Source organism: Lithobates pipiens, unplaced genomic scaffold (genome assembly GCF_037356315.1).
Source record: "Lithobates pipiens isolate NorthernLeopardFrog02 unplaced genomic scaffold, aLitPip1_a1.2 Scaffold_7, whole genome shotgun sequence".
NCBI lineage: Eukaryota > Metazoa > Chordata > Amphibia > Anura > Ranidae > Lithobates > Lithobates pipiens.
Genome location: NW_027507892.1, coordinates 3,232,089 through 3,248,816, shown reverse-complemented (window position 1 = coordinate 3,248,816; position 16,728 = coordinate 3,232,089). Strand labels below are relative to the sequence as shown.

At 43.7% G+C, this 16,728-nt stretch overlaps 1 protein-coding gene across 1 annotated transcript in view; it reads left to right on the top strand.

The window, feature by feature from the left end:
- Positions 1-16,728, top strand: part of LOC143959305 (synemin-like) — a 77,356-nt gene that overhangs the window by 43,816 nt on the left and 16,812 nt on the right. Inside the window, exon 3 of the mRNA XM_077467996.1 lies at positions 16,203-16,276. Within this exon, the coding sequence (XP_077324122.1) occupies positions 16,203-16,276 (74 nt within the window). The remainder of the gene's footprint in view (positions 1-16,202; positions 16,277-16,728) is intronic.

The window sequence follows — 16,728 nt, the reverse complement described above, 5'->3', positions numbered from 1 at the left end:
TAATTAAGCTTTTTTTTAGTTAAGTCTCCTTTAAGGGGGTGTGGCAGGGGGTGTGTCCTATGTCTACATACGTTTGCTAGTAGGTGTCCCTCATTCCCATCTCAAAATGTTGGGAGGTGTGCGGGAGCTGTTCTGCTATGATGATGGAGAACATGACTATAAGGAAAGGAAACTATGCGGAGGAGTTAATTGAAACACAAAGAACATTGTCCCACGTGTCTTCACCCACTACAACCTTTTCATGTGAGGGGATGTTTGTGTTATACATTGTGTAGAATGTAGGTCTTCCATGTCAGTGTCTTTATATGGTCACAGAACTGTGATGAATTATGATATCCTGTAAAGTATGGCGGAGGGCACTCTACACTATTTACAATACGTAGCGTGCGAGCGTCGTTGGCAGTCAGCTACCGCCAAGCCAGGACAGAACAGATGGAGGAGTTTTTTTTTTTCTCAGTAACTGAATATCAGACCTAAAATAAATCCAGCTTATAATAGAGGTAAGAGTGAATTCATTAAATTTGAATTCATGATGCAGGCAAAGTAAGCATAATTTTTTTTTGGAAATGATAAACATGGTATGCTTAATAAAGGAGGCCAGTGATCACATCCTCCATAGTTCTCTCAGTACCTACCAGCAGTGGCGTCGCTAGGGGGTGGCTTTTGGGGCTATAGCCCCAAATCTGGGGCTCATAGCCCTGAATCTCTGCAGGGGTCCCCAAGGGGAGGGGAGGCTCTCTGAGGACCCTGATGTAATTGGGGTGCTCTCTAGGGACCCTGATTTTAAGGGGAAGGCTCTCTAGGGACCCAGATTTAAGGGGGCTTTCTGCGAACCCTGATGTAAGTGAGAGGCTCTCTGGGGACCCTGATGCAAGGGGAGGCTCTCTGGGGACCCTGATGTAAGGGGGGCTCTCTGGGGACCCTGATGTAAGGGGGGTCTCTCTGGGGACCCTGATGTAAGTGGGGGGCTCTCTGGGGATATATGTACACACACACGTATATTACTGTATATACATGTGTATGCCCGCCCAAGCGTATGACTTTCTTTACTACGCTGCTATGGGCTCTAGCCCCAGATCTTATGTAGACCTAGCAACGCCCCTGCCTACCAGTCCTTTTTTTTTTTTTTTTTTTACTTGACCTAAATATTCATGGGGCTTATTAACCACTTCAGCCCCGGACCATTTTGCTGGCCAAAGACCAGACCACTTTTTGTGACTCGGCACTGCGTCGCTTTAACTGACAATTGTGCGGTCGTGCGACGTGGCTCCCAAACAAAATTGACGTCCTTTTTTTCCTACAAATAGAGCTTTCTTTTGGTGGTATTTGATCACCTCTGCGGTTTTTATTTTTTGCACTATAAACAAAAATAGAGCGACAATTTTGAAAAAAACGCATTATTTTTTACTTTTTTTTATAATAAAGATCCCCCAAAAATATATAAAAAAACGATTTTTCACTCAGTTTAGGCCGATACGTATTCTTCTACATATTTTTGGTAAAAAAAAATCGCAATAAGCGATTATTAATTGGTTTGCGCAAAAGTTATAGCGTTTACAAAATAGGGGATCGTTTTATGGCATTTTTAGTAATATTTTTTTTTTACTAGTAATAGCGGCGATCAGCAATTTTTATTGTGACTGCGACATTATGGCAGACACATCGGACATTTTTGACACATTTTTGGGACCATTGTCATTTATACAGCAATCACTGCTATACAAATGCAGTGATTCCTGTGTAAATGACACTGGCAGTGAAGGGGTTAACCAGTGGGTGGCAGTGTAGGGGTTAAGTGTTCCTAGGGGTGTGTTACTAACTGTGGGGGGCTGGGCTTTCTTTTAGTGAACACTGATCTCTGCTCCAATCACATGGAGCAGAGATCAGTATCACTTGTTGCTAGGCAGAATGGGGAGATGCTGTTTACAACGGCATTTCTCCGTTCAGCCGCCCCGCGGAAATCGAGTCCGCGGGACCCGCGACCGGACTCACGGGGGTCCCGACCAGCATGGCAGGGCGGCATTAAAGATTGGACGTACCTGTACGCCAATATGCCTGCCCGTGCCATTCTGCCGTCGTACATCAGTGTGCGCTGGTCGGGAACTGGTTAAGGTAAAATTTCTAAGATAAATGGTGATGTGCTGCCCAATGGACAGGTTCTATATAATATACGCTAACCGGCCACTTTTTTAGGTACACCTGTTCCCAGGGCTTTTTTTCTCAAACAATATGTGCTGCAACTTAACCACGTCCCCACAAAACCCCTCCCCTTACACACACCCTCCAAATCACATAAAATAGTGGGTGTGTTCAGTCAAATTTCCCCCGAAAACATTAGGAGGGTCTTAAAGTGGTATTAAATACCAGTATTGCATTACATACAGAGTGCAGAGCTGTCTCTTGTAAACACAGAAACCAGACTTCTGTGTTTACAAGTGACTGTGGTGAGCAGGCACCAAAGGGTCTGAGCCAGAGGTGGTGGAACTGAGTTCCACCAAGTTCCCCCTGAAAAAAAAAAACCCTGCCTGTTCCATTGCTTGGTAACACAAATTGCTAATCAGCCAATCACATGGCAGCAACTCAATGCATTTAGGCATCTAGATGTGGTGAAGGTGTCACTTGCTAAAGTTCAAACCGAGCATCAGAATGGGAAAGAAAGGGGATTTAAGTGACTTTGAACGTGTCATGGTCGTTGGTTCCAGACGGGCTGGTCTGAGTATTTCAAAGACTGCTGGTCTACTGGGATTTTCACACACAACCATCCATTAGGAGCACACGGGCGCCCCCCCCCCCCCCCATCAATGTGTCCAGACCCCTAATCTACATACCAGATGCCGAATGCATGGGTTTCAATGGAGGGGGTGTGTTTTTTTGAAGCATGTGATTAGAGCCAGAGGCTCTACCAGGCTTCAAAAAAGGGTGGGCTTGGGGCATAGAGCACTGCACCCCGATCCCTCCCAGGTGTGTGACAAAAGCGAATGAATATTCACTGTCGACACACTGATCCTCCTCCGGGCCAATCAAGATGTGGGTCTTGAGACCTGTCACCCCGATTGGCTGAAAGGAAAGGCAATCCTATTGGATGCCTAGGAGGAAGAGGGAGGAGCCGCACAGTGGAAGACGCCGTGAGAGAGGGGGTGGGGCCAAGCCACAGCTCTGTGTATGAATGGACATGCAAAGCAGCAGCTGAGGAGGAGCCTTCTCGGGTGCCCCCATAGCAATCTGTTTGTTCTGGGGGCAGTTGGCAGGAGGGAGGGGCAAGGAGCGCCGACGAGGGACCCAAGTAGAGGAGGATCGGGGATGCTCTGTGCAAAACCACTGCACAGAGCAGGTAAGTATTTAAGAAAAAAAAAACTTGCCTTTAATATCACTTTAAAGTGAACCTATGATTTGTCTATGTAGGATAAAGCAACAGGTTAACTTTAATGGTGTCCAAGCAACGGCAATTTTTTTTTACACTTTTCTATTCTTCATGGTGCACTGTACTTGATGAGAGGATAGATAAACCCAATGATAATTTCCATTTCTCACATTGTTATTAATACTTGTCTCTGTTTTAATAATGACTTATTTTTGGTCCATTGAAGAACAATAGCACTTGGCAGTGGTTAGGGGGTTTGGAGGAAATCGTTGGGCAGGCTCCACAACTGACCTATTAATATAATGAAGCCACAACAATTCAATAATATCACCAGAGCTGACATACTACAGATACAGCAGCTATATATGTGTATGTGCATTGTCTACTATACAGCCCTAATCTGTTCATTTTAAAGTGAGTAAAGATAAATTTAATAAACATTCCACAAGATTGTGCATATACAGTGGGTAAAATAGGTATTGAACACATCATCATTTTTCTAGGTAAATATATTCCTAAAGGTGTTATTGACATGAAATCGTTACCACATTTCGATATCAACCCATGCATTCCATACATACAAAGACACCACAACAAATTTGTTCAGAAATTAAGTTATGTGTAATAAAATGGAATGAGACAGGGAAAAAGCCACCAACTGAAATCTATCAGTAATTAAAAAGCAATTCTGCCCCTTGTCAGTGCAAATTAATATCAGCTGGTTCAGTCTCAACTGATGGCCTATAAAAAGGTGTCTCATTACCGAGGCGTCACACAGGAAACATCTCATGATGAGTAAAAGCAAAGAGCTCTCTCAAGACCTTCACAAACATTGGGGCTGACAGCGTGAAAAGAATTATCAGAAGAGTTGTCTCAAGAGCCAAGGACCACTTGTGAAGAGCTTCAGAAAGACCTGGAATTACCAGGTACAAAAAATAATGCACTCAACCGCCATGGCCTGTATACACACTAACCATGCAAGACTCCATTGCTGAAGAAAAAGCAAGTTGAAGCTTGTTTAAAGTTTGTTGCAAAACATTAAGACACGCCTGTGAAATACTGAGAGAATATAGTCTGGTTAGACGAGACCAAACGTGAAACCCTTTGGATGTCATAATACACACCATGTTCGGAGGTCACATGGCACATCCCCCCAAAAACACCCCCCATAGCAACAGTGAAGTTTGGAGGTGGGAACATCATGGTGTGGGGCTGTTTTTCAACATACGGTACTCACAAACTTCATATTGAAGGAAGGATGAATGGAAAAATGTACCAAGATGTTCTTGATAACAACCTACTGAAATCTACCAGGATGATGAAGATGAAAACGAGGGCGGACATTTCAGCAAGACGATGATCCCAAACACAAAGCCAAGGAAACTCTCAATTGGTTTCAAAGAAAGAAAATAAAGCTCCTCGAATAGCTCAGCCAATCACCTGTCTTGAATCCAATAGAAAATTTATGGAAAGAACTAAAGATCAGAGTTCATAGAAGAGACCCACAGAACCTTCAAGATGTGAAGACGGGTTGTGTGGAAGAATGGGCCAAAATCACACCTAACCAATGCATGCAACTAGTGTCTCCATACAGGAGGTGTCTTGAAGCTGTCATTACCAACAAAGGATTTTGTACCGAGTATTTAAATAGATTTCAATTAGCATGTTCAATACTTTTTCCCTGTGTCATTCCATTTTAATACACAGAACTTAATTTCTGAACTTATTTGTTTTGGTGTCTTTGTATGTATGGATTTTATGGGTTGTTATGGGCATGTGTCACGTACCTAGTAGGCGAGCCCGGAATGCAGGAAGCGGCCCCTCGTAGCCCCTGGCTAAAGAACCCCTGGAGATGGTAACAGAAGCTCAAAAGTTCAGGGGGCACAAGTGCCTGGCAGGTAGATGCTGGTCCGGATGGGCAGCAGGAAGCCAACAGCGAGCAGATGAAGCTGAAGACAAGAGACTGGTGTAGGCAGGCACAAGTGGTAGACTGGCTGGCAGACGGACGTCAGCGGGTACAGCAGTCACAGGATATCCAACAGGTAGGTAGAAACAGCAGAGTCGGGTACAGGCCGGGTCAGCAGGTAGCGGTCAACGTGGTACAAGAGGGATGAGGCAGAGGCGTAGTCAGACAAGCAGGAGGTCGTAGGCAGGCAGCAACGGATCAGGGTCAAGGTCAAGCCGGGTAACAGGAACCAAGGTAACAGATACAGGTATAGGATAGCAGGATCTCCAAACGCGCTGTAGACTGGTCAGCACGAGTGGAAGGGAGCAAGTGCCTTAAGAAGACTGTAGGGCGCCAAACGGTCGCACGACGAGTCAGCGTGCGCGAGTGGACGTGCGCCCGTTCGTGCCCCCACGTGCACGCGTGCGTTCGTTCAAGCCGACGCGAGTGCGTCCGATCGCTCTAGCGCGCGTTAACGGAGCACGACGGGTCCTTGACAACAAGCTTCTGTGGGTAAGTCTCTCGTGCGCAAACGAGACGCCAGGATGATCGTGACAACATGTGGTAAAAATGTCATGTCAATAGCACCTTTAGAAATATATTTACCTAGAAAATTAGTGACATGTTTAATACTTATTTTACCTGCTAAATATCTGTAAGCACCAACAAAGTGTCTATGTGCCAATAAAAAGTTTTTTTTTTAGCTGACTCACAATGTTATTCACTGCGCCAAAGAGGTGCTGATTAAACTGTGATGTTGTGATCCACCACCGCCTCTTGATGATGTCAGAGTGACGAAATGCGTTGGTGTTTAAGCAGAATTGACATCATTGCGTAGAGTACACCCGGAAACAAAGACGCTGTACACCCAGGGACGATCAACAGTGGTAACTTGCTATGCCTGTGTGAAGGAGGAGATGGGATAGCAATGATGGACCACTAAGGTTTTATGATTTGTGATATGACCTTGGTGCAAGGAATATCACTGTTAAATGTGAGTAAATATATTGCATTTTTTTGGGTTTTTAATCAAGTGAAATGGTTTTACACTATGGCAAAATTTCCTGTGTCGTCCATATACCTTACCTGTGACTGCACTCCAACATTGATGAGATAAAAGGTGGATGCCCCAGGCTGACTGTAGATGGTGAATCCTCTGGTTTAACCAGTTCCGGACCAGCCACCGCAGTTTTACTGTGGCAGGTTGGCTCGGCTGGGTGAAGCGACGGTACCTTTCGGCAGCCGCCACGATCAGATTCGCTTCAGAACCGATCAGTCCCCAGGCCAGTGATTTTTGGCCTGGACCTGGTTATAGGTTCTGGCGAATATAATCCTTCCCCTGCCTGTGTAAGTGTAAACACAGGCAGGGGAAGTGATGCCATCTCCCCTCGTTCCAGAGAGAGGAGAGAAGACATCTCAGAGTAAGTTGTACCAACACTACACTGACACAGTACACATAGGCATACATTTCACCCCCCCATCACCCCCCCGATTGCCCCCCAGTTCACCCATTCACTCCCTGTCACTGTGTCACCCAGTGCAGTGTTCGTATTTTTCTTTGATCACTGTACTGGTGTCATCTGTGACACTAATCAGCTTTAGGTTATTTAGTAGTAGCCCCAGATAGGTCTAGGGACCCACCTAATAAAGGTTTAACCCCTTGATCACCCCGCCACCAGTGATCACAATATTAGTGTCACGGGTGATGCTGGATAGTTATTTTTTATAGCGTCAGGGCACCCGCCGATTATTACCTAATAAAAGGTTTAACCCCCTGATCACCCGGCGGGTGACATCAGTCAGGTTTTAGCGTCAGTTAGGGTCTGCGTCTCCCCAGGCAGTGTCAGATTAGTGCCAGTAGTGTTAACACCCACACACGCACCATACACCTCCCTTAGTAGTATAGTGTCTAAACGGATCGATATCTTTGATCTGATCAGAACTATATTAGCGTCCTCGATCGTTTGGGGTTCCCAAAAATGCAGCATTAGCGAGATCAGCCCAGATACCTGCTAGCACCTTTGTTTAGCCCCTCCGCCCAGCCCTGCCCAGCCCACCCAAGTACAGTATCAATCGATCACTGTCACTTACAAAACACATAACTGCAGCATTCGCAGAGTCAGGCCTGATCCCTGCGAACGCTAACAGTTTTTTTGGTAGCGTTTGAATCAGTAGCTGACAGTCAGGTGCTCTTTTCTCCTGTGAGTCTCACTAGAGTACCAGTAAATTTAGAGGCCAAAATGTCCAATCGAAGGTACACTAGTGAAGAGGCCTACGCATTTCTGAGCCTGACAGATGAGAATGAAGAGGAAGTCACCCATCTGTCCGATTCTGGCTCAGAATATGAACCAGTAGACAGCAGCAGCACCATGACAGATAGCTCTGACGACGGAGTAGTGGTCCCTGCCAAGGTCAGGCGTATCGACCCTGTTCTTTTGATGTTGTTGAGGTGCAGGAACCGCAGGGCTCTCGTATGGAGCAGAGAACCAGTACTAGTGCCGCTCATCCTCCTGGTGAACTGGCAAGCACCAGCAGCCTAGTACACCTTGATCGTACATCCAGCACTGCAGTAACACTTGGTGACGTTGCGAGTCCCATAACTGCAGTTTAAGCTGGTGAGGTGGTTAGCACAAGTAGAGTCCTGCACCCACCAAGAAGACAAAGACAGGCCCGTCGATCCCAAAGTGCCCTTCCTGCTGCATTTGCCAATCCGAATTGGGGACCCACCACTTCTGCAGCACCCGTACATCCCCCATTCACTGGCCAACCAGGAATTCAAGTAGAAACAGTTGATTTTATGTCATTTGATTTTAATTCGCTGTTTTTCATGGAAGATCTCTATAGATCTGTTGTGGACCAAAACAATTTGTATGCTGGTCAATTCATCACCTCTAATCCCCAGTTGGGCCCTTGCCAGAGATTGGATACCTATTATGGTTTCCGAATTTAAGACCTTCCGGGGCCTATCCCTACTCATGGGTATAGTTAAAAAAAGTGAGTTGCGGTCATATTGTTTCACTGACCCAATTCACCATATGCCCGTGTTCTCTGCCTCCATGACCAGGACACAATACGAGCATATCTTGTGGTTCATGCATTTCAATGATAATGAACTCTGTCGTCCTCGGGGTGACCCTGGATATGATCTGTTCCACAAAATTCAGCCCCTTCAACCAACAGTTTGCAGCCTTATTTACACCCAATCAAGTTGTCTGCGTTGATGAGTCCCTGATTAAGTTTTCTGGCCGCTTGTCTATCAAACAGTATCTTCCCAGCAAACATGCCAGATATGGGGTCAAGATGTATAAGCTCTGTGACAGGGCAACAGGCTATACATATAGTTTTAGGGTTTAAGAGGCAAGAGATAAGAGCCCGAGAACTGCCCAGACTTCATACAGTGCCTTAAAAAAAGTATTCATAACCCTAGAAATTTTCCACATTTGGTCATGTTACAAACAAAAATGTATATTTATTTTATTGTGAAGTGGAAAGAAAATGATAAATGGTTTTCAAAATGTTTTACAAATAAATATCTGAAATGTGTGGTGTGCATTTGTATTCTGCCCCCCTGAGTCAATACCTTGGATGAAGAGCTTTTGTGAACAGCAATTTTCAAGTCTTGCAACAGATTCTCAATTGGATTTAGGTCTGGACTTTGACTGGGCCATTGTAACACATGAATATGCTTTGATTTAAGCCATTCCATTGTAGCTTTTGCTGTATGTTTAGGGTCGTTGTCCTGTTGGAAGGTGAACCTCCGCCCCAGTCTCAAGTATTTTACAAATTCTAATGGCGTGTACACATGGCCAGACTTTTCGACAGCAAAGGTCAGACGGAATGAATCCGTTGGACAATTCGACCATGTGTGGACTTCAGTGGACCTTTGCTGTCGAAAAATCAGACAGACTTTAGATCTAGAACATGTTTCAAATCTTTCCGACGGACTCGAGTACAGACTCAAATCCATTCGTCTATATGCTAGTCTGACGGACGAAAACCGACGCTAGGGCAGCTATTGGTTACTGGCTATGAACTTCCTTATTCTAGTCCGGTCGTACGTCATCACGGTCAAATCCATCGGACTTTGGTGTGATTGTGTGTAGACAAGCCAGTCAAAAGTCAGTCAGAAAGTCAGACGGAATTCAGTCTGTTGAAAAGTCTGGTCATGTGTACATGGTATAACAGGTTTTCTTCTAAGGCCGCGTACACACGGGCGGACTGTATGGCCTACTTAGTCCGTCGAAACACATTTCAGCGGACAGTCCGCTCGTGTGTGGGCTTCAGCGGACTTTTTCAGCGTGCAGTCTGGCGTACTAAGTATTTCGGATTTTTCGAAATTCTGTCCGTCATACTTTGGTTTCAGCGGACAATCCGCTCGTCAGAAGGCTAGTTCGACGGACTAAGAATGGCGCATGCTCAGAAAGGATTTACACGGCGGAAGGGTGCATTGCTGTGTATTAAACTTCCTATTTCTAGTCCCGTCGTACGTGCTGTACATGTCATCGTGCAAGCTTTCGACGGACTGTTTGTGCATCCGTGTGTGGTCAAGTCTGTTCATTCGAAAGTATGACGGACTGTCCGTCGGATTGTATGACGGACTAAGTAGGCCATACAGTCCGCTCGTGTGTACGCGGCCTTAGATTGCCCTGTATTTGGCTCCATCCATCTTCCCATCAACTCTGACCAGCTTCCCTGCTGAAGAAAAGCATTTCCACAACAGGATGCTGCCGCTACCATATTTCACGATGGGGATGGTGTGTTTAAGGTGATGTGCATTTTTAGTTTTCTGCCACACATAGAGTTATGCTTTTAGGCCAAAAAGTTAAATTTTGGTCTCATCTGACCAGAGCATCTCCTTTCACATGTTTGCTGTGTCTCCTACATGGCTTCTCGCAAACTGCACATGGGACTTCATATGGCTTTATTTCAGCAATGGCTTTCTTCTTGCTACTCTTCCATAAAGTGCAGATTTGTGGAGAGCACGACTAATAGTTGTCCTGTGGACAGATTCTCCCACCAGAGCTGTGGATCTCTGCAGCTCCTCCAGAGTTACCATGGACCTCTTGGTTGCTTCTCTGATGAATGCTCTCCTTGCCCGGCCTGTCAGTTTAGGTGGACGGCCATGTCTTGGTAGGTTTGCAGTTGTGTCATACTCTTTCCATTTTCAGGTGATGAATTGAACAGAGCTCCGTGAGATGTTCAAAGCTTGGGATATTTTTTTATAACCTAACCCTGCCTTAAACTTCTCCACAACCTTATCCTTGACCTGTTTGGTGTGTTCCTTGGCCTTCATGATGCTGTTTGTTCCCTGAGGTTCTCTAACAAACCTTTGAGGGCTTCACAGAACAGCTGTATTTATACTGAGGATAAATTACACAAGGTGGACTTTATTTACTAATTATGTTACTTCTGAAGGTAATTGGTTCCACTAGATTTTAGTTCCGGGTAAAAGAGTAATGGGGGCTGAATACAAATGCATGCCACACTTTTCAGATATTTACTTATAAAAAATTTTGAAAACCATTTATAATTTTCCTTCCACTTCACAATTATGTGCCACTTTGTGTTGGTCTATCACATGAAATCCCCAAAAAAAAAAAAAATTTACATTTTTGTTTGTACCATTACAAAATGTGAAAAATTTAAGGGGTATGAATACTTTGTCAAGGCACTGTAGGGAGCGCTGGTAAGATTGTGTGGGACTTGGTGTCACCCTTATTCAGAAAGGAGTACCACTTGCATGCGTACAATTATTACACAAGCGTGCCACTTTTTAGTAATAATTTGTTAGCAGTGAAGTGGAGGGACTCACAGAATGTTTTCGTTCTGTCCTCCCTTCACGCAGATACGAAAGTCCGAATTAAAAACATTAGTGGTCTATCATTGCTATCCCATCTCCTCCTTCATACAAGCATAGCAAGTGGGGTGTACAACTGCTTCACTTCCGGGTGTACTCCGCGTAATGATGTCACTTCCAGTTATGCCCCAATGTGTTTTGTCACGCCAATGTTATCAAGAGGGTGGTGGAACACAACAGCACTTTTTTGAAGAGCACAGTTTTTTTTTTTGGCACAGTGGATAACATTGTGAATCATTTCAGAGACTTTTTATTGGTACGGTCCAATTTTATTGGTGTTTACAGATATACACTATATTATCAAAAGTATACTCCTAAACCTTGTGGACAGCCTTCCCAGAAGAGTTGAAGCTGTTATCGCTGCAAAGGGGGGGCCAACTCAATATTGAACCTTACGGACTAAGACTGGGATGCTATTAAAGTTCATGTGCGTGTAAAGGCAGGTGTCCCAATACTTTAGGTAATATAGTGTATGCGAACAATCTTGTTTAATGTGTATTTAATTTATCTTTATTCACTTTTAAATTAACAGATTAGCGCTGTATAGTAGAGAACTCATATACCATTAATTAAATAATAACAGGCTACAGGATCTTGCTTTTCTTTTTTCCTCCTTTTTATCTGTCTGCATCTCTTGTCTTTGTATCCATTCTTGGCTGCTACTGTTTATTTGGAGTGGCTCCTCTTTAGTAGCTTTCACTATATCCTTTAACAGTTGTCAAAGTGGCTCCTGTAAACCAAGCCGTTCAACTTGGACGACCACCTGTGCATGGTCACATTTCTACACCGCGGCTCGCTTTCCTACAGGGTGTGGTTGTCATGTTGGATATCATTTAAACTTTCACGTAACATGCTGAAAGAAAATTATCACCCGTAACGGAGAAGTAGTGAGTCAGTTTCCGAATCCGTCAGGGTGGAGTCAGATATGAGTTTGCTTTTTATTTTAGGTCGGCTACATTCTCACGGCTTAGAGCATCAGATTAATACAGAGCCTGTGTTTTCAGCTGCTACATGTGGGGTGTCCCACTGGATAGTATATTTAGACGTTTCTATTGCTGCACAAACTAACAGCAATAGAAGCCAGATTTCTGGGGCCATCTGTGAAATCACTTAATATATTGTGATAGGATGTTGGCGGCTTCCAGGTTGAGGAACAGCTTTCTACATTGCACACCATAATTTGTATGCTAGATAAGGAAGGGCAAAACATATACATTAGCTATACAAAGAAGACAAACACACACTTGTCTTCATTATCAAATTTTCCCTAGACCTTATGAACACATGAGCGCTTATAGCTTCTGTTGATTCCTCACCCAGTCTCCAGGACTCATTAAAAGAGAACCATTTTTGGCCATAGTTCTCTTCTAGATCACAAGAGTATACTTACTTTTGTTGTGCTGTTACCCCCCGCTATCAGCTGAAGGGGCAGAGCCACACCAATATTGTCAAAATCTACCCATCTGGATATTGACAGTTTATAAGCAACATGCATCATGGTGTTGTAGGCAGTAAACACACAGTCCAAGTCCAAGTTAGGCAATAAAATGATATTGTAGAAAGGTTCAACACAACTTATTCAAGCCACTTACGAACTGTGTCTGAAGACTTGAAGATGCCAATAGCTTCTGCAACGAGGAGCAGAATGCAACCTGGCTGTTTCACACCCAAAGGGGAGGCTTCCTGAAGAGAGGTAGACATAGTACCTGCACTATCCCTACTTCTCAGGAACCTTTAGCTACCTCTGTGTGACAAACCTGCATGGTTTAGGAGATATTTACTATATACGCGTGCGCCAACGTCATCGATGCATACGCACTTTAGAAAGGGCACGATCATGCCCTTTCTAAAGGCATCATATGCGGTAGTGATGTCACGCGACTCCGATCAGTCACAGAGACGGAGTCCATGGCCCCAGAAGAAAGAGGGGTGAAGATGGATGCTTCCAGCTAGTGGAGACAGTGGTGACATTGCAGGCTTTGTATTCAGGTAAGTGAGATATAATGGGCTACTATGCGATCCATAGTAGTCCATTATGCTTTACCTTTGCAGGGAAATAAAGAGGAAGTAAAACCCATCAGGGTTTACTTCCTTTTTAAGTAAGGGTAGATGATTCATGTAGCATTTACTTCCTGGAATCCATCTGCCCTTAGCTCACACAGGCGGGAGGGTATGGTTAGCTGAAAAAGCCCCTCCTCCAGATAAAAAAAATGCCCTGAAGTCTCACCAGTTCCCAAATGTCTTGCAGGACAATTTCATGGGTCAGATGGTAGATGCACCAACTAGAAACAAGGTGTTACTAGATCTACTGATTACCAACAATACAGACCTGACCATGGATGTGGAAATATGGGGCAATTTAGGAAACAGCGATCACAGGTCAATTGGCTTCAGTATAAATCACACAAATAGGAAACATAAGGGGAACACAAAGACATTGAATTTCAAAAGAGCCAACTTCCCTAAACTACAAACCTTGCTATAAGATATAAATTTGGATAAAATCTTAGAAACAAAGAACACGGAAGAGAGATGGGTTTGCTTTAAGAGCATATTAAATAACGGTATTAGCCAGTGCATCTCATTGGGAAATACATTTAAAAGAGCGAACAAAAGTCCTGGATAGCTTAACTCCAATTTAAAAATGCATATAAAAGCAAAGGAAAAGGCCTTCAAAAAATACAGGGCTGAGAGATCATCATCAGCATTCAGACTTTACAAAGAATGCAACAAGATATGTAAGGGAGCAATTAGGGAGGCTAAGGTAGAACACAAAAGACACATAGCGGAGGAAAGCAAAAAAAATCCCAAGAAATTCTCTAAGTATATCAACAGTAAAAAAGGGAGGACAGACCATATTGACCCCATTAATAATGAGGAAGGACATCTGGTTACAAAGGATGGGGAGATGGTGAAGGTATTGAATGTATTCCTCTCAGTCTTCACGAGGGAATCGGGGGCTTCAGTAACCAAAACTGCAGTGTTTGTCCTTGTGACACATCACAGGAAGCACTCTTATGGCTAACAGAGGACAGAATTAGAAATAGACTTGGGAAACTTACCATTAATAAATCACCAGCACCAGCTGGCTTGCACCCGAGGGTACTCAGGGAACTCAGTCACGTAATTGCCAGGCCATTGTTCCTAATTTTTACTGACAGTCTACTGACTGGAATGGTACCAGCTGATTGGAGAAAAGCCAATGTAGCATCAATATTTAAAAAAGGACCAAAATACATCCCTGGGAATTACAGACCAGTTAGCCTAACATCAATAGTATGCAAGCTCTTGGAGGGGATGATAAGGGACTATATAAAAGATTTTAGTAGTGAAAACAATATCTTTAGAAGTAGTCAGCATGGATTCATGAAGAATAGTTCTTGCCAAACCAATCTATTAACCTTCTATGAGTAGGTGAGTTGCCATCTAGATAAAGGAAGGCCTGTAGATGTGGTGTATCTGGATTTTGCAAAAGCATTTTACACAGTTCCCCATAAACGTTTACTGTACAAAGTACAGTCCGTTGGCATGGACCATATGGTGAGTACATGGGTTGAAAACCAGCTACAAGGGTGAGTTCAGTTCAATCTCTGTATTTGCAGACAATACTAAGCTAAGCAGGGCAATAACTTCTCCACAGCATGTGGAAACCTTGCAAGAAGATCTGAACAAATTAATGGGGTGGGCAACTACATGGTAAATGGGGTTCAATGTAGAAAAATGTAAAATAAGGCTTTTGGGTGGCAAAAATATGAATGCAATCTTCTCACTGGGGGGTGAACCTCTGGGGGAATGTAGGATGGAAAAGGACCTGGGGGTCCTAGTAGATGATAGGCTCATCAATGGCATGCAATGCCAAGCTGTTGCTAACTAAGCAAACTGAATATTGGCATTAAAAAGGGATCAACTCCAGAGATAAAATGATAATTCTCCCGCTCTACAAGACTCTGGTCCGGCCGCACCTGGCGTATGCTGTCCAGTTCTGGGCACCAGTCCTCAGGAAGGATATACTGGAAATGGAGCGAGTACAAAGAAGGGCAACAAAGCTAATAAAGGGTCTGGAGGATATTAGTTATGAGGAAGGGTTGTGAGCACTGAACTTATTCTCTGTGGAGAAGAGACGCTTGAGAAGGGATATAATTTCAATTTACAAATACCATACTGGTGACCCCACCCCACATAAAACTTTTTTGTGAAAGGGAGTTTAATAAAACACGTGGCCACTCATTAAAATTAGAAGAAATAGGTTTAACTTTAAACTGAGTAGAGGGTTCTTTACTGTTAGGGCAATAAGGCAATTAGGCGGCAAGGATGTGGAATTCCCTTTCACAGGCGGTGGTCTCAGCGGGGCGCATCGATAGTTTCAAAAAACTATTAAGCCTCATACACACTATCAGATTTTCTGCTGAGTTTTGTCTTCAGATTTATCAAAGCTATGTAGTTAAAGGGCCTGCCTGATTGTATACACGTTGAAACTTCTAAGGTTTGACCTTATATTATATGGTTTTGGTAAATCTGAAGGAAAAACTCAGCAGAAAATCTGAAAGTGTGTATGGGGCTTTAGATAAGCAACCGAACGATCGCAACATACAGGGCTATACAATGTAATACTGACATATAATCGCACACGACTTGATGGACTTGTGTCTTTTTTCAACCTCCCCTACTATGTAGCTCCTAGGATGTATGACATCATTTTGTCATAGAAATCAGAAAGCAACTGAAAAAATGTAAAAAATAAATAAAAATTTTAAACACGTAAATATAATATACCTTCCTATCTATTTACTAATGCTAGCAGTATAAGGATTAAAAATAATTAATGCCGATAGAGAGTTTAGTTCTACTTTAATAAATACGCTATAAAAGGTTTAAATATATAATGCAGTGTTTGCTACATGCCTCTTAGGAGATCGGACTTCCAAACTGACCTTCAGTGTATGATTGATTTCATCATCTTTGTTACACATGCATTTGCTTACGATGACATCCCCTCTTTACTATTTACACTGAAGTATTCTTTGGCTTTGTGTTTGCAGGGCATTGCTGGAAGCAGAGAGCAAAAAGGGATCAGTAATCATCACAGAACACACTATCAGAGACAGGCCTGCCGGTGAGAATCATTCTTGATGCTGATTTTTTATTCATATCACAGCGACTAAAATGTATACATCACATTAACTTACATTATTGACATAAAACTATGTTATCAGTGTAGCGCCGGCTCCTGAAGAGCACGTGCTATGTGTTTTTCTCTATTTAAAGTTCCTAAAACGACAGTTTGGTTTTGGGCTTAATTGTACCAAATTACGGTTTCAGTACCAGTCTAGATGGATTGCACTGTGTTCTGCTTGGCCACGGGTGGCGCTGTCATCACTGGCAGGTCGGAGAATGCAGTTGTGCTGGGCGCATTGAGTGCCACTTTCTCTCAGAACCAGCCCAGTGGGAGTGTCTTCCTGCTGTGCATTCTGGGAGAGGGTACTTAAGGTACTGACATCACATGCTTCTGGGTTCCAGTCCAGAAGATCTTTCTGTCTGTTTGGTCCTGGTCCTCCTGACCAGCCC